This window comes from Netta rufina, assembly GCF_964035555.1.
Source record: "Netta rufina genome assembly, chromosome: 1".
Taxonomy (NCBI): Eukaryota; Metazoa; Chordata; class Aves; order Anseriformes; family Anatidae; genus Netta; species Netta rufina.
Window position 1 is genome coordinate 180,859,004 of NC_140123.1, and position 20,956 is coordinate 180,879,959.

The 20,956-nt window shown below is 48.2% G+C and overlaps 1 protein-coding gene across 1 annotated transcript; it reads right to left on the reverse strand.

Moving 5' to 3' along the window:
* Window positions 1-4,898: 4,898 nt before the first annotated feature.
* Window positions 4,899-18,595, reverse strand: WNT2 (Wnt family member 2; the record flags this gene model as incomplete). The annotated part of the gene is made up of 5 exons (XM_084296384.1): window positions 18,552-18,595; window positions 18,066-18,289; window positions 15,363-15,640; window positions 12,049-12,313; window positions 4,899-5,128 (listed from the first exon to the last, which is right to left on the reverse strand). Exons 2-5 carry the CDS (start codon window positions 18,283-18,285, stop codon window positions 4,899-4,901), a joined length of 993 nt encoding a protein of 330 aa, XP_084152510.1. The 5' UTR covers window positions 18,286-18,289; window positions 18,552-18,595.
* Window positions 18,596-20,956: the final 2,361 nt, after the last annotated feature.

The following is a 20,956-nucleotide window of genomic DNA, read 5'->3' on the forward strand; positions in this document are numbered from 1 at the left end:
TTTGAAGGCTTATGGAGAGGGGGGCTTTTTAACTCAACGTTCACAGCTCCTGGTTTGGTTTTTGTTTGTTTCCTTAAGGACACCCCCATGCAGTTTGGCTGCACGCTCAGCCTGGCTAAAGCTCTTTTCCCCCTCACCACCATCGAGCGTCTGGCCTGGGGCTGGGCAGGGGGAATTGCCCCCAGCCTGTGGCCTGGCTGCCAGCCCCCAGCCGCTCCGCAGGACCAGAAGTAGGGACAATGAGGGACTGCATTTCTAATTAAAACCTAATTAAAATCTGCAAAGAAGGTTCTGCAGGGCTGGGAGGTGAGGAGGTTGCACGTACTGCATGCGGAGATTTTTTCAGGGAAAAAAAACCACAAACACAACACACCACAAAAGCAGCTCAACAATCTCTGTAGCTGTGGTACTAACATGACAACGTACCAGTCCTAAAAGTTATTCCCAGTGTTCAAGAGGTAAAATAAAGTCAGATTTTTGGGGTGTGATTTCTCCTAAAAGAGATGAACAAGTTTTTACTGGTAAAGTTTGCTGAAGAACACTGGTGAGGGACTGATCCCAAAGTGTTTGGCTGGCTAGCAGCATTGCAGAGACATTGCTGGGGTCTTATTTCATGCACCACAAGTAACAGGAACTGGACTGTATATTAAAAAAATACTAATTTCTACAACATTTTGCCTCATCTAGCGTTTTTTTCTGACACTGAATTGTCTGCCTAGGGAAAGCACTTTTCTTCATGAATAAATAGATGAGAAAATTTCTTCCATAGGACAACCAGTAGGATTACTTAATTTAATTTGCCTTGCTTGATTTGTTTGTTTCTTCCTTTTTTTTTTTTTTTTTTTAATTAGATGAGGGTCAAAGAAGTTCTTTCTTTTTCTGAGAAATATTTACACAATCTCTTTTTCCACTAAGAAATGGCAAACACTCCCAGGAGTGCTTTCTTCGTGGAAGAGGCAGCAGAAATGCTTATAGATGCAAGAAGCCTGCATTAAGACCCATATTGTTTGTTTTCTTTTTATTCATACAAATAAAGCAAAACATATAAGCAAATAATTATGCAACTCAGCTGTTACACACTGGTTGCTCTGCAAAATATTCTGATTCGTCTCTGTTGAAATGGATTTGGTGGGGCTTTTTCTGCGCTGCAGCTTATTGACGTGGTACTGAAATGGAATATGAACTTCAACCCGCCGCACACCTGTGTGGGGCAGGGGATCTGGGGACAAAGGACACTGAAAAGGCGTCCCAGTAGCATCCAGAGCCACCTTCTTGGTCTTCATGGCGAGTCCGGTCTCAGGAACTGCAGATCCTCGAGACCAGGGGATTGTCTGGAGGCAGGCTGACCGCGGTGCAGGACTGGGACAGGGAACATTTAAACACAGAGGACAGACAGGAGTGCCTGGGACCCGTCAGGATGCACCCACGTGTGCTGAGGCAGCTGGCTGAGGTCGCGGTGGGGCCACTCTGCATCTGCTCGTGGAGGACACGGCAGCAAGGGGAGGCTGCTGAGGCCTGGAAGACAGAAGGGCCTCGGGAGCCAGAGGCCGGCCAGCCTCACCTGGGAAAAGCAGTGGAGCACGGCCTCCTGGAAGCCACGCCGAAAACGCTAGGGGTAGGAAGGTGACTGGGAGCAGTCAGCAGGGATGTATGAAAAGAGAAATCACGTGGCTGTTGTTTACCTTGACCTTACCTTGATGCCATCACCCACAGCGTACTCCTAGGCACAGCGATGCCGTGCAGGCTGAGGTGAGCGGGTGTGAGGCGGCTCGAAGACTGGCTGCACTGAGCTCAGAGCTGTGACAAGTGGCAGCCATCACCCAGGCAGAGGCCAGTCACTCGTGGTGCTTCCCAAGGGGGGGTCCTGGGATGCTCTGGACAACAGGAGGGAGCACAGCCTTGCAGGTTGTGCAAAACGGGGCGGCGTGGTTGGGCCTTCAGATAGTCGCTGCCATTGAGAGGGACCTCAGCAGGGCAGAGGAAACAGTAACCAGGTGTCTCAAAGAAGGGCACCTGTCCAGGCTCACAGCTGGGGAGGAATAACCACGAGTACCCATACAGCCTGGGGCCAACTTTCTCAAAATGAGCTTTGCAGAGAAGGCCCCGGTGGTCCTGGTGCACCATAAGCCATCACTGTGCCCTTGCAGCAAGGACTGTTCCTAAATGTACCTATGTGGTACCTTTTGTACGTTTTCTGCTTAGATTGCAATGGATATTGCAAAGACATCAATTTGGTGTAAGAACTCAACACACACGCCACCAGCCACCTCTCAGGGTTTCAGGCTTTCAAAAAGTGCTGTTCCCTACAAAGTCAAGATACCCTGTAAAATGAAAGTAAGCTAAAATCCCCAGTCCAGAGAAACTGAGGTTTTAAAGGGCATTCTATCAGCATATTGGTTATTTCTACATCATTTCTTGCACAGGTAAAATGAAGACTTAAGTAAAGGGACTTACATCTTAGTTACATTTTCATGTAAGGTAAAGCTTGATGGTTGTTGCCAGTAGTGCTCCATGTTTTGTGATATTTTGTTCTGCCAAAATAAAAGTTCCAGCACCTTTAATGCAGTGACCTCAAAACATTTTACATGGGACTGTAGCATTCAGGTGTATTTGTCTGCTGCTGATGAACTTAAGAAGTGGTTGAAGCTGATTTCATTACTTTTTATTCAACTTCCTAGAACAAGTTCCCTTGCAGTGAGATTTTTTTTTCCAGAACACTGAAATCTTTTCAGTGTTACTAATGGTGAATCTGTAGATTACTCAAAGGATCTCTGAATTGTTCCAAACACCCGACACACACCAAAAAATAATAATATGCTGCTTTTAGGTTCTTTAAGGCTTAGAACGTGGCCTTGCCCAGACTGTGAACTCCATTTAATTTCACAATGAAATTTTAATAAAAATTCTCATCAGAGCTCACCTCTAAAGACAATTAGATGTGAAATTTTGCGTATCCAGCCTAGAGCCAGACTTTCCAGCATAACCACCGAACTTTAAGTGTGTACAGATATATACATTTGTGCACTGCGGATGCACGTGGGGAATGTGCACACTGTGACTAGCACACCTGCAGGGCTATCCCCACCAGCACCGGGTGTATGCCCAGTGGCATGACTGTTGTTTATTTCTAACCATGGTCATTACATTAGTGCTGTACACATTAACAGGAACATTATTTTGTCCAGATAAATAGCTTTCTGGATCCTCCTAATCTTTTAATGCCAGCTGTGCCTTCTGGAGATGCCTTGCCCATTTTAATGATTAAAGCTTTTCTAAATGAATTTCAGATTTAAATGACTGCTCTCTCAAGACCTTTGAATGAAAATAAAAAATAAAAGGAAACACATTCTGTTTTAATATTCTTTGAAAACAAAACAAAACAAAAAACACATTAACCTGACTACTCACCTTGCTTTATTGCCATGGTGTGCTTCTTGTCAATTATTTTTTCACGCACTGTTTGTACACACTAAGATTCCTCCAGTCTTTTCCATTTTTCGTTTTCACATGGAAATATTTTCTGTCACCCATTCAACCTCCCTTTCAGAAGTTATTTTTTCATTACTGTGCCTGTCCCTGCACTTCATGTGTGCTTTTCCACAGCCTTCCAGGGCTACCTTATTAGACTTGGTGGCACTGGCCCCATTTCTTCCCCCTGCTCCTCAGCAAGCTGGCTGTTCCCTGTCTGACACAGCTCCCCAGCATCTCTCCTGTGAGGCTACAACTTCAGGGCCTCATAAGCCTATGCACATTTCCAGCACTTTGTTGTTTTGTGCTGATCTGAGCCCAGAACACAGACCTGGCACAGTTCACAACTGCCTCCATCAAAGGCCAATGTACAATCAGCTGCAAGTTTGTGCAGCATGCATTCCGAGAAAAACTCATTTGGAAGTCCCCATTGGAACTGAAAGTATCATTCTGAGCACATTTATATTAGGTTTATTAAATTTAAAAGAACATAGGAGTTGATAGATTCTTTAGAATGAAACCCAATTGTTATTAAGACAAGGTATTGCTTTCTCCATCAGATTTCTGCAAACGTTTCAGTAAAATTCAGTACATGAAAAATAGGAAATCTTATCCTTAGGTAGTTTAGTGTCCTGTCTCCAGCTGTCAATGGGCTGGAATTACTTTTCTTCGATCCTTCAGATCAAAAAGAAAAAACAAAAAACAAACATCAGTGGTTAGTATTAATAACCTTTTATAAGTCCTTAAGGCAAGTTTTCACAAATATATACCTAAGACAATTGCTTTGGCTCCTTAATAGCAGATGGGACTCTTGCAGTTGAACGCTTCCTGCTGCTCTTTGCTTTCCCCTACGGGCCAGACTCTGCCCAGCACACCTCATAGCCCAGAGCTGTAAGGGCCACCACAGCGCACACACCACCCCACAGCAGATGGGTGGGCAAATTCACCTCTGGTAAAGCCTCAAAATCATCCTGGCCACAAAGTTTTCCAAGGAGGAGTCCCTGCTCAGGGCCCAGGTCTCAGCCCAGTAGGCCGAGCACCCAGGGCATGGCTATGAGCAGCACCAGGCCCTCAGCAGGAAGTGGTAGCAACCCGCAGCCCCCATGTTTGGTGGCATCCAGTACGAAATGGCTCATCCTGACATCTCGCCGTGTGTCCAGCAGCAGGAAGGACTTCCCTCAAGGAGCTCGGAGTTGTGTGTTGGTTCGGACAGCCCCAACAGAAGCAGCTCCTTCCAGCACGGCAGTGGTTGTTACACAAACCGTGCAACAACGCAGTCACGTGCAGACATGAAGTGAACACTGCGGAGTCTGTAATAGTCATTGAGCAGCTTCTGTGTAACGAAAGGCGAAGGCAAAACCAGCATAAATCCAGCAGAGGCCTCGGAAGCATTCCCTGCGTGGACCAGGCAGGGCAGCAGTACCCAACCGTCATGTCCGGGACGTCCAGGCGGCGCTCTTGGGCGCCTTGCAGGTGTGGACATCCACCACCTCCAGGCAGTCCTGGCAGCGCACGGCGCAGCACCAGTGGAACTTGCACTCGCACTTCGTCATCCTGCTGACGCGCGCGGTGTCGTAGCCTCGGCCGCAGCACATCACCTCGCAGCTGTCCATGCCGCGGGACGTCTGGTTGCAAACCCGGCCGGCCGTCCCTGGGGACCCTGCAAGGGGAAGGCAGCGGAGGTCACTCGAAAGAGCAGGGGCTGGGTTTTAAGGGAAGACAGAGAGCATACGAAAATAGGAAAATGAGACATCGTTTGTGAGGGATCTGATCCTGCAACATCACATCGCTCCACAGAAGAGCTGTGGGAGGGCTGCCAGACCCCAAACCACTACATCCAGGGCTGCAAGGGACGCGCTGGGCAGTGCCCCCGCTGCTGAAGGTTGGAGTCTCTGCCAAACCCAACACCACAGCAGGCATTTTGGGTGGTTAACAGCCCCTGTGCACACCAGCCCAGGGGGTTGCTGATGATCCATGCCACCACACATCCCCGCAGAGCAAGTACAAAGGTTTCTGCTCTTTCCTGGTACAAAATGCACGAAACTATTTACAGCCTGCTAGGGACAGAAGGAGGGCAGGGAGACATCCCGCGCCTCTCTGCAGCTCTCTAGAGCAACTTGAACAGCTCTGCCCATCCCCAGGGGGCACAAAGTGGCTGGAGGCGGCCCGAATGGAGGGGCACGTGCCTGGCTCCCTTGCTAGCTGGCCAGCATGGCGCAGAAGAGGGCACGCTGAATGTGTGGTGTGGCCGGAGACACGCTCTGGTCCTTAGGCCTGGCTGCTCTGCCTAGCTGAGCTCTGCCGTCCCCATTTCAGCTCTGTCCCGTTTGCCCAGCTCTGCCCAGCACCGGGGCAGGAGGGGAGCTCGGGGGCAGGCTGAAGCCGCATCTGTTTGAGGGAACACCTGATGTTGGTGTAGAAACCAGTGAAGGACCTGGGAAGATGCAGAGCTGCGTGACTTGCCCATGGTCACATCGGAAGCCGGTGGCAGAAGCAAACCAAACCCTGCTTGCAGGCTACCATGCTCGCCTCGATCCATGAGGCAGCACAAAGAGCTGGAAGAGCTGCACGGTGCTGTGCTTGTGCAGCCCACAGACACATCTATCGCATCCCAGGCTGTGCAAAATGCCTTCAACCAAATAACCACATTTGTAGGGGCTTGTCTTGGAGGTTTACCACGCTGACGGGACCCTGTAACGAAGTCCTGGGATGCCTAGGCCATGTGATGTGCTATGTCGAGGACAATAATCTGTAATAACAGTGATTCAGGTTAGGTTTCAAACTGCTATGGGAGGAAGACCTCACGCCAACCTCTGTGATAAGGTCAGGGGGATTTATCGGGAACTGCTGCGATGAGGTGCGGCAGCTTTCCCGGGAAGGAGCAGCAGCATTCCTCAGCCGAGCACAGGTTATTTCCCAGCCCCAGAATTCTGATTTCCAGATGTTTGAGGAAATCACACAGCAGCCAAGAGAACCTGAATGGGAAACTCCCACCGATTTCTATGGGAGTTTTGCCACCGACTTGAAAAAGAAAATGATTTCATCCCCTAGCAGGTAGTCAAAAGCCAGTATTATCTGATGTCACCCATCACACAACAAGCAGCACTATGCCACTAGGGGAGGAGACCAGATCATCCACAGAACCTGGTGAAAGAGAAAGGTTCATAGCAAGGCATGGTTCCTGAGCAAAGCCAACATTTTTGAGAAGTTCAAAGAGCCCCTTCAGCATCTCTGTGGCTCTACCAGAGCCTGGGGACAGTCCCCGGTCGCCTGCCCCCACCAGGGAAAGCAGGACATGGAGCAGCCCATGCTGGGGCTCCACCACTGGGGACTGACAGACACCTCCAACTCTTTGTCAGCATTCAACACACACACTCAGCTCACCTCAACATAAAACCCTTGCCAAAACAAACTCAGCTACGACACACGCACACACAAAACCCATTCCCTTTCATGAGACAGAAGATGAGCAATAGCTGACAGAGCAGCCACGCACACCACGGCACTCCTTGGAGGTGCTCCAACGCCGAGGCCACCAGCAGAAACTGAGCAAAAGGGCAGGATTTGCTGTTCCTGCCCCGCTACCTGCAGCACACCTCCTCGTCACGTAAGAGGCAGGACTGTGTTCTAACTCGCAGAAAATTTTCGTGCAACCTCTTTGTTTTTAGTTCAAGTTTCAGAATTGCCATGCCGACACACAACACCGTACCTGCCAAGATATCCACAGGTTTGAATACTGCCAACTCTGTGGCCTGTAGATCAAACCCTTCCTTTCTTCTTGGTTTGCACAGTTATTTTTTGAGCAAACATATGGAAAGTTGAAAACTACTTTCTCTCCATTCCAAAAGCATTATGATGACTTTATTCCTATATAACATGAGCGTTTCCCTTCGATTTCTATTGATTAAAAAACTGGCTTCAAGCAATAAAGTTCACTACTCAATATTCACGTTAAATAATGATAATAATAAAAAAGTTAAAACCCTAATAACAATAACCAAGTTTCCACACCTGCATTTTGGAAAACAAATAAATAAATAAAAGCAAGTATTGACAGAAAAGGGGCTCTGAAGACAATTTTTAAATCAAGAAATATTCACGAGTGCCCTACACACACCAGGCAAGTACAGGAGGGTCTGAGGGGACAGGCAGTGCCCTCGGGAAGCAGCCTTGTCTGAAAGAGCTGGGGTTTTGTGGGGCAGCAACGAAGAGACAGAAACATATTGACTAAAGAAGAGCTTATCCAGATTCAGTTAACAGTAAATATGCATCTGACTCCAATTCCCATAGCTGCTAATGGCTGCTGCAGTCCTCCAGCTCCCAGAGGATCCTTGGTCACTGGTGTGGCCTGTTCCTGAGGGCACCTCCTCAGCCCCTGAGGGACGAGCGCCTGCCCTGACCGAGGGCCGGGACTTCGCCTAACACATTGCCAGTGCAAATACTGGGAGATGTAGACCAAGTATTCACACAGGGAACAACCTAGCAAAAAGTTTCTGACAGAGATCGACATGGGCTTCTCTCCACAGGTTGCATGCTTCGAGTGCTAACACGTCTCACCCAACACCAGTACTCTGCAGGCTGTAATTTAATTTCATGTTTTTCTTTCACTCCAGATTTGGCCTTCCTTATTCATCTCTGAAATGTAGCAAATGGCCTAGATGGGGTGGTAAGGGATAAAAAATAAGAGAACTCCTGTGAAGGAGTTCTCAGACAGACACAGCCATGTGCCCACTTGTCGGGGACGCGGGAGACTGGTACCACACGTTCATGACCCACATGTGCCACACCCGGCTCACATTTAGGCAGAGGCAGCTCTGATGGCACCCAAACAGGGACCAAACAAGCGCTGGGAGAAACCTGTGGATGACTCAGAACAGCTTGGGGTACATCTCAGAAGGGTTATCAGCAGGTCCTGAGAACATCTGCACATGGGCAGGGCCCATCTCTTCGCTCCACCACCACCTTCAGTGGGCCAAAGCCTTGCTGCTACCACAACAATTGCAAAAAGTCAACCCTTGCTCGCCAAGGCGATTTCATTATCTCATCCACCTTGGAGAGGTGCTCTCGCAACTCCATCCCAGCTACCCCAAGCACATAACTGAGCTCAGCCTGCACTAAACCTCGGGGTGAGTTAGGTGGAGGTCTCCCTGCAGGAAGAGGTTTCACTCAAACACTGCCCAAGTTTTATGGGTGCTCTGCACAAACTAATTTTTAATAAACTTGATGGATTGATTTTTTTTAGGAACACATTACTTTGCTTTAACAGACTCTACAAACAACAGCCCACAATAGAGGATCTACCAGTGAACTGATGATGTCCATGCTATGGCTGCTCATGCACTTATTCCCAAAGCATTCTCCGCTTTTGCACCGTGTTCAAAATGTGATAAACTTGCTACAGTGTTCAATCAACCTAGCCTTCATGGATGGCAAAAGGACAACATTTAAAAAATTAACCTGTTTCTACCAGAAGTTTACAAGCAGACAAAGGAGGCTTTTGTTTAGGTCATTTCTGAGGTGAAGTTGCACATTAGGGATATACTAGTGCATGCTACACCTGGGCTGCCACCAGTGAAACCTTCACTTTATTTCTTTTTGCAGCATTATCATCTCTAACCAATCTCTCTATGTATAGTGCTGGATATGCTTTTACTGATTTTGGCAGCTGGCAATTCATGTTAATATAAGGGAACACCATGCAAAGCATGTCAAAATTTGTAAGTTCACAACAGGGTTTTCAAAAGCCCTCTTGGATGTTCAACCTCTGCTTCTATTGAACTATGAGTACAAAAATGTGGGGAAAAAACGATTTTGGCTTCCACATGAGCAGAATCCAGTGACTTCTGAACACTTGTGAAAACCTTCCTTCGGTCCTTTTCTAAAAGTCGTGCAATCTTAATGCTAGATAGAAGTGGTTGGCTTATTATGCACTCTTGCTATTAAGTGAGTTGCTATTAGTGGTTGCCACAAATTATCTCTCTCCCCAAAGCAATGACTCCTCTTTTCCTTCTAGGAAAAAAATAATAATACAGCAGTTTTCACTTTGCTGGGGTGATTCATGTACGTACGTCCAACTGCCCCTCCCGGACAGACTACTGGGGTGTATCCAGTGACAGCACCCTCCGATGGCTGCCTGCCACCAGAGAGAAAAGCCAAAGCTACAAGCTCCAACAGGAGGAGGCGAGATGCGGGGTTTTTTGGATAGATCGCTGGTGATACAACTCCCGAGTACCTTTAATTTACTGGTTTATGTGTATTAACACACCCAAGCCACAGAGGATACTGGCTTTGTCATTTCACAGTCTGTGAAGCTGTCTCCTGGTCAAGCTGCAGTGCTTCATAAAATGTGCTCTGGGAATCCTTCGTTCAGCCCTGATACTAATCAAACTCCAGATTCACAGTTTTTCTGAAGCACTAAATTGCTTGAATTCCCCGGAGAACGAAAGGCAGAGCTATATTCAAGGGCATGATAAAGTACTGTGGTATTACATTTAGCTGACACTGAGATGCTGTCCGCATATTTCCAAACTCAAACTTCTATAATCTCACTTCATTTAACCTCCAATCATCTAACAGGGCTAATGCTCTGGAGTGCTCAACAGGGCAAAATAAAACTAATCAAGAAAAAATGCTGCTCAGCTGCTGATGTTATCTCTGTTGAACTCAGATCAGCTTGTGTTTATCTGATTCCTTCTTTGCTCCATGAGAGTAGCAGGCAATCCCGCAGAATTGTTCCTGTTCCCACTGAAGGTTTACTACAGCTTTCCAAAAATGTGCTCTTCAGAACAACCACATTCTCAGGATTCTGAGTGGCAAAGAAACGCCTCATCTGAAGTGTTATCTGGGGATGAGCAAAAGCATATGTCAGGCTGCAATCTCCGGGCGGGCTTGACAGCATCAGGCAAGCGAGCAGAGCACACCGCGGTGACAAACGCCCAGTCTCCTCCACGATAACAAGCCTGACATGCTAGGCTAGGCTTACTGCAGAGATGATTAAATGGCTTTTTGACACAGAAGTGGCTCGTGCACTGACTCTCCTTTTAAGGGGAAAAATATCACAGATCTTATAGTGAGAAAAGCAGCTTCAAGAAATGAGTTCTGGATAAAACCTAGTCTGCAAAGAATTCAAGTTTTGAATCAATCCTAGTCTCTGCACAATGCCACAATATGCCCATTTATTCACCTGGATTAAAGTATTAGATTTTATGGTGTCGGTCACTACTCAAGGAACAACGTGCTCTTGTGCAGGTAATAAGTACCACCTGCAAACGCCATAAATAACATTTAAAATTACCTTGACTACTTAACTAACCAGGAACACTACACAATGTAAGTGTACTGGATGAAATTCTGGGTTCACTGAAGTCAATCGTACATGACCAGGATTTCACATATTGTTCTTATTTAAATACAGTTGTTTTGCAATGCTTGTTCCAAGTAAACTTGGATTGTAAATACACAGTGGTGCCAAAAAGAGCTAAGCTGCATTGCTATCCAGATACTTATGGATGTGTCATACCGGGTGCACTCTGGTACGTTATACAACCTATTAATTAGTTCCACAGCATCTTTCATACATTACTCAGTCTCTCTCTCTTTTCCAAATTTATGTGTTTGTTGTTGTTGTTGTTGCTTTTTCTTTAGTTGTTTTTTAGTTCTTAATTGGCACATCAGGAAATGCTACATGCTGCTCAACAGCTGTTAGCATGCTTAGTGCTGCTTGGCAATGCCTTGAACCCTGGAACTTTGTTAAGGGTGCCTCTACTGAAAGCCTCTACTGAAACCTCTGAAAGCAGAAACATCCAGTGTTAACAGCAGCCCTGAAACTTCACCTCTTCCCACTGGGGCTGGCATGACTCTACAGAAAGCATGATAGTAGTCATGGACCGAGCCAAGGCTCACTTACAGAGAGGAGTAAGCACTGTGTCTTTGGATGCAGGATGCTGTGCCCCACTGACCTGTGCTCCTGCAGTCACCTGCACATCCTCTGACCTCTTTGCACCATGCTATGGTGCGTTGACTGGTGCCAGAGCAGAGCTGCCAGATCTCATGCCTGTGGGGAGAGGGGCGTCTGCAGCTAGAGACTGTCCACAACGAGCTGTGAGGAATGTGCAGATAAAGGGCACCTGTCTCTTGGGAGTTTACAATACAGAAGAGAAGCAGTGTAACCAAGATGGTACCATGGGGACAACACAGGACTTGGTTCTGCACAGGACCTGGCAGCTCTGCACTGAGCTATGAAATATGAGTATACACATGGCTGCATTATGGCATGGAGCAGCCTCCAGAGCATAGCTCAAACTTGTCCCAAAAGCAACCTTTGCCTTGCAGAGTCTCCATGGCTCCATAGTATCTGGAAGAAACTGCTGAATTGTATTAGAACTGGCTATCATACATCTAGAGACATTGCGGATCTATCATTCTTGTGCAGAGCCATCCTTCCAGAGCATTTTCCTTCCTGTTTCCTGCTGGTTATATGCATGGATTTATATATATACACTCATTAATAATGATATTTTTTGACCTTCAAAGTACAAATGTCTGAAATAAAACCATTCATGTGTAATGATAGAGGCTTACCTACATCCCTGTCCCTGATACAGTAGTCTGGAGAGCTTTCAAAGTATACCAGGTCATTCTTAGTTGGCTTCTTAAATCTCTTATTAGCCACAGTGAAACCCGTGCCATCTTGATTCATGACCACCTGAATCGCTCCATTGTATTTCTTCCACAGATAATCTCCTGTTTTCCTAAAGTCTGCCATGGCCAGCCAACAGGTCCTTAGAGTGCATGATCCACTCACACCGTGACATTTGCACTCCTGTTTCAAAAACCGCTTCACGGCCTGTTTAGAAACGCAGTAAAATATACACAGGTAAAACAAACTGTCATTTAAGCTTCTCAATCCTTTTCCATTGATCCTGTAATGCCAGGCTTGCAATGGGTCTTGAAACCACGGTCTGTAGTGACACCCACTGGTAGCATCAAGTTAGCCTCGCATGGTTGGTCTGCTCTGCTTGCTTTACTCAACCATACTACCAATCCTCCGAGGGTGTCCTTGCCTCCCCCCCGCCAGTCACCCCAAAGACCTCTAGCACACTATAATGCCAGATCACAGCTCGGACAGAAGGAAATAATCTGGGTAATGAACAGAATCACTCAGCCCCTCGATAGGCGAAGGTACCCCACTGCACCATTGCTCAAGCTGAAGCACCGCCATACTGAGCGTCCCTATCTCAGCTTCATGGAGTTGCTGTTTGACATGGACACTTACGTTGTATGGAAAAAAAATCCAGAGAATACTGTGAGATTTCCAGTGTTGAATTGTTAATGGAAATTGTATTGCAGTCAGGTCTAAATTTACCGTGAAAAAGTTGACGATACAGTCCGACTCATCAAACAGCTCTTAGGCATGGTGTCTAAATGCCTATGCAGATGTAGACGGTGTTTTAATTACTGCCTAGAAAATCATAAGCATTTCATATTGAAGTGTTTTTACAGAGCCTCTACAAAACACCATATCTGGGCTAGGCATTTGATCCACATACAATTCAGAAATAAGATATTTGTAAAATGTTTATAAAACTTTTTAACAAACATTTTAGAGTACGACCTTCATTAGTTTGCAGTGATCACCTTCATCATTAATTCAATGTCTGGGTAGCATGAAAGCCATTTCAGCTTCATCTCAAACATTTAAGCTATCTATATGATGTTAGGGAACAACAGATGGGTTCATATACAATAAATCATTCATTCCTAATTCTGAAGACATGGATGTCTGATCTATAAATATTATGCCTTAAAGGTTCATGAAATATGAACATTTTAGAGTTTGTACAAGAGGAACAGCATCATAGGAAGAGAATAACAGAGAGAAAAGGTGTGTGACCAGAAGTGACACTGCTGCATAGCAGAACAGCACTTCCCATTCAAGCACTTGGTGATAAAGTAAGAATGTGTTACGTAGCCAAAGTACGTTTCTTTTTCTTTCCAACTGTTAAGTTGTATTTGTGACAACTTCAGAGAAAAAGTAGGACTGGGATTCTGCTCAGAAAGGGATTTAAGCAGATGCTTGGTTTTAATGATCTGAGAAACTACAGCTAAGTTTAAAAGAACTTGTTGGACTGAGGCCTTGAATACCTGAAGCACATCAGGATGCAGCACTTATTTTGCCGGTGGTGTCCCTGTACTGATACACAGCATATTACTTTGCATGATTCCTATGAGATTACTACAAATACTTATTCAGTGTATTTTTGAATTAGTAAAATCTGAACAGTCTAGATTTAAGAGGAACCTACCAACATGGGCCTCCCCTTTTGTGGGTGTGAAAAAACCTTGGCTTGTGGGTGGGCTGGGGTAGTGAGGTGCCTGCAAAACTCAGCCTACACCACTGAACTGTGGGTGCAGATCAGCAGCACTTTCTGTAAAGCAGGCCCTAAAGCATATGAGAATGTGTTGATTATTTTTAATAAATCAAAAAGCCTACCTGCTTACCAGTGCTGTTGTACTATTTTCCATATATATATATTTACATTTACTAAAATATTTGACCATCACAGAAAGAACTTCCCAGCATGGAGCTAATTCTCCCCCAAGAAGTCTTTGCTTGTGCAGTAGACTGCAGCCTCTTTTGGGCAGTAACGTACCAGCAGCTATATTAACTTGGCTCCCCCCAAGTTGTGTACCACAGCCGTGTATATCACTGACCTGAATAGCCTCATCTGGCTGTGTTATATACTAGTTGTACCTGCTGGTAACAAACAGGTGCAACATAGGTGTTCTTGAAGAAAAATCATTTGTTTTCAGTACAATTCATGACAATTAGTTTTGTTTTTTTTTTTTTTTTCTAATACAGGCTAGTTAATGTAAGACATTTTAGTAGTATATTAAGGGAACTTTTTAATACAAAAAGATCAGAATATGAACAATTTACTTCCTACTGAATGTATTACATTAAGAAGAACAAGACACAAAATCCAAGAAGGCTCTTCGTCTTAGAAGCGCTAGGTGTAGCAATAAAAAAATATCTTTCTGTATTATTTCAGATGATATGGATGCAGGCAATTTTGAACACATTTTGAATAATGAAACAGCATATTCCAGCTATGTGCACTACTCTTACTACGTATCATCACCACCGCCAAATATCGGTGCATGACTTCCTCAGCCCTTGCACTAGCAGTGGGCGATATGCCTGGCAACTACTCCCTCCAGTCACTTGCAATAAATAACAAAGTGAGGATTCTTTTTGTTGAAATTAAAGAATGGGATTTTCATACAACGTTGAGAGAAGGGTTTTTGTTGAGAGCAGGTTGAGGCTGAAGCCTTTTGGAGTTACATGTGTTATGACTGTTTTCTTAAAAATTGAAGTAATTCTATTTCATCTCTGCCCATTCTGTGTGTTGGTTTACCATACACACAGAGGAATAGATAGTAATGTTTTTTTTTTCTCCAATGGTATTTTGAATTTACTCATTAATAATCCAGCCTGCTCTTCAGTGTGGTCTTCAGCCTCCCTTAGGAACTTCTATTTTTTCTTAATCAGAAGTTAAAACTCCATATATAAGGGTCAGGTGTAAGGATTAGGCTCAAAACAAAACCTCCACCCACAATGACCCTACGAAGAATTGTTCTTATGTTCATCTTCCTACAGAAGGAATCACTGAATGGACTTGGAGGGGGGCACTGATGAGCCATAGCTCTTTCTGTATGTGGGACCCCCGTCACACTGAACCTTCAAGGGGGATGGAAATGGCATCTTGGTCTTCCACTCATCCCGTACTCTTTCCTAACCGTTGAGACTGGCCAGCGAGAGCCAGCAGTTACCTGCCCAGCACCGTGAGAGCTCACCGAGAGCATTTCCAGGCATCAGGGGGATGGACACCCACCTTCCTTCCAGCCCTGTTGTTGTGCAGGTTCATCAGCGCTCTCGCATCTTTGCCTTTCCTCTCTTTGGCATCCACGAAGGCCCTGGCAAATTTAACGCCGTAGTCAATGTTATCGCTGCAGCCGCCCCAGTCGAAATGGCCCTTGCTGTCCTTCGCTGAGCCTTTCTTCTTGGGATCGCAGGAGCAGGATTTCAGCTCTCCTTGGCTACATGCCCTCGTGATAGCAAAAACTACCCCGGCGGAGGAGATGGCGTGGACAAAAGCAGATTCCCGACTGCCTGAAACAAAGAGGCTGCTTTACAAATCATTGAGGTAGCTGCTCTGAGCAGCTATCCTAACAGTTAAAAGTCAGCTATGCTGGACTTTTTGCTAAGCAAAAGACAAAACTGGGCTGAAATCGCACAAATGCATGTTCCCCGGAGTCAGAATTAGTCATGGCTTAAACTTGGACCCCTCCCTGGTAAAAGCTCATCAATATAGTGTTGGAGTTGGAAAACATTATAAGTTTGTTCCTGATATTGATTAATTTACTTTCACGGATCAGTTGTTTTGCACAGATACATGAACAGGACAGCTGGTGTTTCTATCCTGTTTCGTCGATTTAGAAAAATATATGAAGTGCTATTTCAGAGAGCAGTTTAAGAAGTCATTAAACAGGGACACTGAAACGACACGTATGTTGCAAAATCCTGCAACCAACTTTTGAAACTAGCTTTTCCTCTTCTGAGGCACTTGGAATAATCTTGCGTGCTTCAAAGACAGTAGTGAGAAATCTGTGGGGTCTTTTTCCTGAGGATAAGTTAAATTTAACTTTTCTGTCTAGAGCCAAGCCTGGTGGCCTTAGTTCATGCAAACAAGTTCTGTGAAATCAGTGGCACTGCTTGTGTAATACTCCAGGCAGGATTTGGCCTCGCAGATGTGACTTCCACACCCCAACTGCTCAGGCAGTTTTCCTTCCTCTTAATGAAGTTAATTTATTTTATCAAAGACCGTCAATATTTCTAGCGTATGCCTACTCCAGGGTACCTATTTCAATGCAAAAATTGCATAAGTTTATTTTTTAAGTCTATCTCTATAAGATGCAATAATGTACAATACAGAGCTGTTGTATTGACACAACTCTCTCTATGGTAACGGGACATTTTCAGCCGCAGGAAGGTTTTTAGCACACAAATTGTGCAGTAGCTGGGGCCACTGGCAACGAGCAATACCCGTTCTGAGCAGTCATCACCCTAAGATAATATCATCGCAGTAAGCAGGACCCCAAAGAGGCAACGATGTTACCTGTAATTTCATTTTAGGGAAAACAGGATGACTTCAGCATCACACCATATAGCTTATTGTTGAGTCTTTATATTCCAGCAGCATCTAGGTGTTTCAAATACGAATGGCCCCTTGAGTTCTGTGTGCTGTGCAAACCTTCAGCAAACTGCAGCTAAAAATTTGCAAAAGCACTGGTCAAACCCTGCCTTTCCTACACTGGCTTCAAAGTCACACAAAAGAAATCTTGGCTTGTTACAAATCACGCTCTTTGGAAAATTTCATTTCTGAGAAAACATGCTCAGAAACTTTGCAACTTCTTAGCACGTTAATTAAAAAGAAACACTTGATGTCGTTGGAAGAAAAATGTTTCATTTGAGTTTATTAAGTTAATCAAAAACATTTCAAATTAGAGCAATATCAGGCAATGCTTCCCATTGCAATCACTGCCTAATCAGGCTCAGCGTACAGCGCAGATGCCTTGTGTCTGACTTCTCTCCTATAAGCCTGCAAGTGAAAATTCCAGTTCTGGGCAAACTGCGCTTTGACTTGTTTATGACACGGCCTCCTCGGAACCGGGCCGTGCTCCACCAGACACAAACCTCATCCAAAGCTTCAGCTGAAAACTGCGGGTGACGTCGGCGGTGACTCAGAAATAATTGCTGCGGGAGCACGAGGCTGGTTATGGGCAGTCACCGTTCGGCGGGGCTGCAGGGGTGCGATCCCACTGCTCAGCTCCCTGTGGCAGGAACACAGGCGCCCTTTGGGAGGCTGCACGCTGCTCCGTGCTTCCTGGGGAAATGCTCCAGGAGGGACCGGTACATGGGAGGGGTTGTCACCTGCCATCCCTGTCCTGGTGAGCTGGGATCCTCTTGGGATGCCAACGGCCCCTTCCAGCCCACGGCGTGGTGCTGGGGTCCCCAGCTGGGGCTGGGCGGCTGCGCTCTGGAGCCCCCGTTTCTCTGGAGCCCTTTTTGGGGTGCAGTACGTGCTGAAACAAGGAGATGCGGGAACTGCATGGCCAACCGCTAAAATACCCAAATTCTCTTTCTGAAACTCAGGTCTTTATGACTTAATGGTGGTTTTTAAGCAAAGCAGTGCTTCTTATCGTAGGATCCCAGAACAGTTTGGGTTGGAAGTGACCTTAAAGACTGCCAAACTCCAACCCCCCGCCATGTGCAGGGACACCTCCCACCGGACCAGGCTGCCCAAAGCCCCATCCAGCCCGGCCTTGGACACCTCTAAGGATGGGGCACCCACAGCTTCTCCGGGCAGCCTTCCCCAGCGCCTCGCCACCCTCTGAGGGACGCACATCTCATCTTCCGATGCCCGCACGCCTCGCCTCGCCTCGCCCCTCACTTCTCCCCCGGGGGGTGCCGCGGGTGCGCCCCGTGCCCCCCAAACCCCCACCCCGCGCCCCCCGTCCCCTGACCCCGCACTCACTGCGCTGCAGGACGCGGCCGAGCAGGCGCTGCCCCCGCTCCAGGGCGCTGCAGTCCCAGCGGTGCCGGCGGAACTGGTGCTGGCACTCGGCCGTCCAGGCGGCCACGCCGCGGCCGATGGAGAGCATGGCCTCGGGGTGCCGGCGGCACAGCTGCCGCTGCCGGCTCACCAGCCCCGGCACGTTGTCGCACATCACCCGCGACGAGCCCACGGCCCCCATGTACCTGCGGGAGGCAAGCGGCAGGGCAGCGGCAGGGCAGGGACAGGGGCAGGGACAGGGACCCCCCTCCCACCCCATTACATCCCCCCGAGCTCCGGGGGTCGCAGCAGCCCAAAGCGGCGCTTGAAGAACCAAATCAGGAGCCCTGAGCGAAAATTAAACGGCACCACCAGCGGCTCCCAGATGCTCGCTGCGAAGCCCCGGGTGCCCCCCGGCGGGTCCCGTCCCCCGGGCCCCCCGGCAGCGCTCCCCCCCCGGCCCCTCACCACCACGAGGAGCCGACCCGCGGCGCGGCGCAGAGCAGCAGCAGGGGGAGCGGCCCCCACATCCCGGCGAGCCAGCTCATGGTGGGAAGGCGGCGGCGCTCCGCATCGGGGCAGGCCGAGGGGAAAGCCCATGGAAGGAGGGGGCGCCCGGGGGGCCCCGAGGGCTGGAGGCGGCTCCCTTTGGGGGGCCGAGGGGGGGGCCGGGGGTCCCCGCTCCCCGCCGAGCCTCCCCTGCAGGCGCGGCGCAATGAGGGGCTGCCGCGGGCTGGGTGGGTTCGCGCTGTGTGCGCGGTGGTTTTTTCTTTTTCGTTTTTTTTCCTGTAAGTCTGATGGATGAAATGATGTCAAGAGACACTCGGGGGAAGAGGAGGAGGAGGAGGGAACACCTCCGCCCGGGCAGGAATCCCGAGGAGCCGGTTGGTTCCCGCTGACCCTACAGGCGAGCGGCCGGCCCCAGGCACCGCGGTGGGGTCGGGGGCTCGGTGCTGGGATCCCCGCGGCCCCCCAGTTCAGGGCCGGGGACCTCACCCCACCTGGGGGAACCGGCACTGCCCCATCCCCTCCCCAAGCCCATCGCGATGCCAGCACGGACCCCCGAAAGCTTTCAGGGGAAGCTGTGTGCTGGTGGGTGCAAATCAGCACATTTACCAACTTTCCCCCCCCCCCCCCCAGCAGGACCGCAGCCGCTCCCAGCCCCGCAGCACACCGTGACCCCCAGGGAAAGGCCCGGTCCTAACCCAGGCACCTGTGGCCAGGTCCCCAAATAACCCCCGGAGCACAGCGCTCAGCCCCGCTGCCTGCAGGAGCCGGCCCAGGGGGAAAAGCCGGGCAATAAGGCAAAGGGCGGCGGTGTGGGACCGCCCTGTGGGGCCGCCGCTGCAGGCAGCAGCTCGGGGCTGGTGCCGGGGAGGTGCTGAGGTGACAGCCGCCAGCCTCTAGCGTTGGGGGAAGAAAACGCAGTAAGTAAGAGTTGTGGCGATGCCTGAGGCGGTGCCGTTCACCTGCTTCTCGATCTAACTTGGGAACAACGCCCCGAAAACCAACCCAAACCCAAACCAGAGACAAAGCAACTACGCCCCGCAGGAGGAAAGCTCTGGGCTGCAGACTTCGGGAGAGGGGAATAAAGCCTGGAGCACGCCGCTGGTCCTACAGCAGCACTGCTTGGCCAGTGGGAACCTCGGTTCTGGTCACCGACCCTATGTCAACAGCTCCAAAAACAACAGCTTGGCACTCAAGCTGTTTGGTAACATACTATCAACATGAAAGAAAAAAAAAATCCCCTTTTCAGGCAGAAGCCAGCTTCAGTTTCAGAAGAGTACAGGACATAGATCTTGGATCAGCTCATAGGGGAGAGCAGACATGGCAGGGAGGGGACAGCCAACTCCAGCAGGAGTTGAGGCCTTTCTGAGCAGAGGCCACAGCCCTCACAGCTCCCCCCCAGCCTCCTCAGGTGTGCAGCAAGCAGCTGACCCATGGCCTTTTCCCCAATAACCTTCCCCATTAACAGCAGCACCTTCACTTGCAGCAACCCACAGCAGCGATGAATGCTGTCCTCCTCCTCCTCCTCTCCAGAAGATGCTCCACGTGCAGCCCCAGAGACCGCGCTTCCAGGGCTGTATTTGCCTTCAGTGAGTACGTGTACGCGATTTCTTGTCAAGAGACCGTGCCGTGCACTACGCAGATGACAAGAGACGAGCTAGGAGCACTGAGAGCCTGACTCGTTCCATGCACACCTCATGAAGTTGAGCTGAGGCTTTTCAATACAGTGAAAATAACGTAGTCAGACCTGTGTCCCTGCAGTCAGGTGAAGAGGAAGGCTCATCTGGGAAGAATATTTAGTCCAAAACAAAAACCAAACCCTTAAATGGAAGACATCTTCCTAGACGTACTGCAGTCAGTATCACAGTTCAGAGGAACTCAAAAGCCTTCAGAGAGCCCTTTGAGTCTCAGTTATGGGGACCTGGGCTCCGTATGACATAAAACTGTACTGTCTGCATCAGTATAAGAAATATTTTAAGTCACTAAAGCTATTCAGGATACACACCATTCACTTAATGCCACTGATACCTGATTTCATACCTCACTGCTTGTCATTTCTGGTCTGTAAAATCCAGTGCTCTGGTAGATGGGAATTCCTATCCCTAGAATAGGAAATAGTTTTCCAAATAAACCTTTCCCCCTGTGCCTCCAGAACACAGAAATGGCAGCAACTGTCTTTAAAAGCAGAAACCTGCAGCTATGAAACCTACTTGACCTCCAAGGCTTTTGGCTGTGTAGACATTACCTCCCTTACAAATACCTGAACAGGCTGCAAGGGAACAGACAGTGAACACAGATGAGATGTGGATCACTCAGTCCCCCTTTCATGACACGGCGTAAGATGGATTTATTCCCAAGAGACTTGT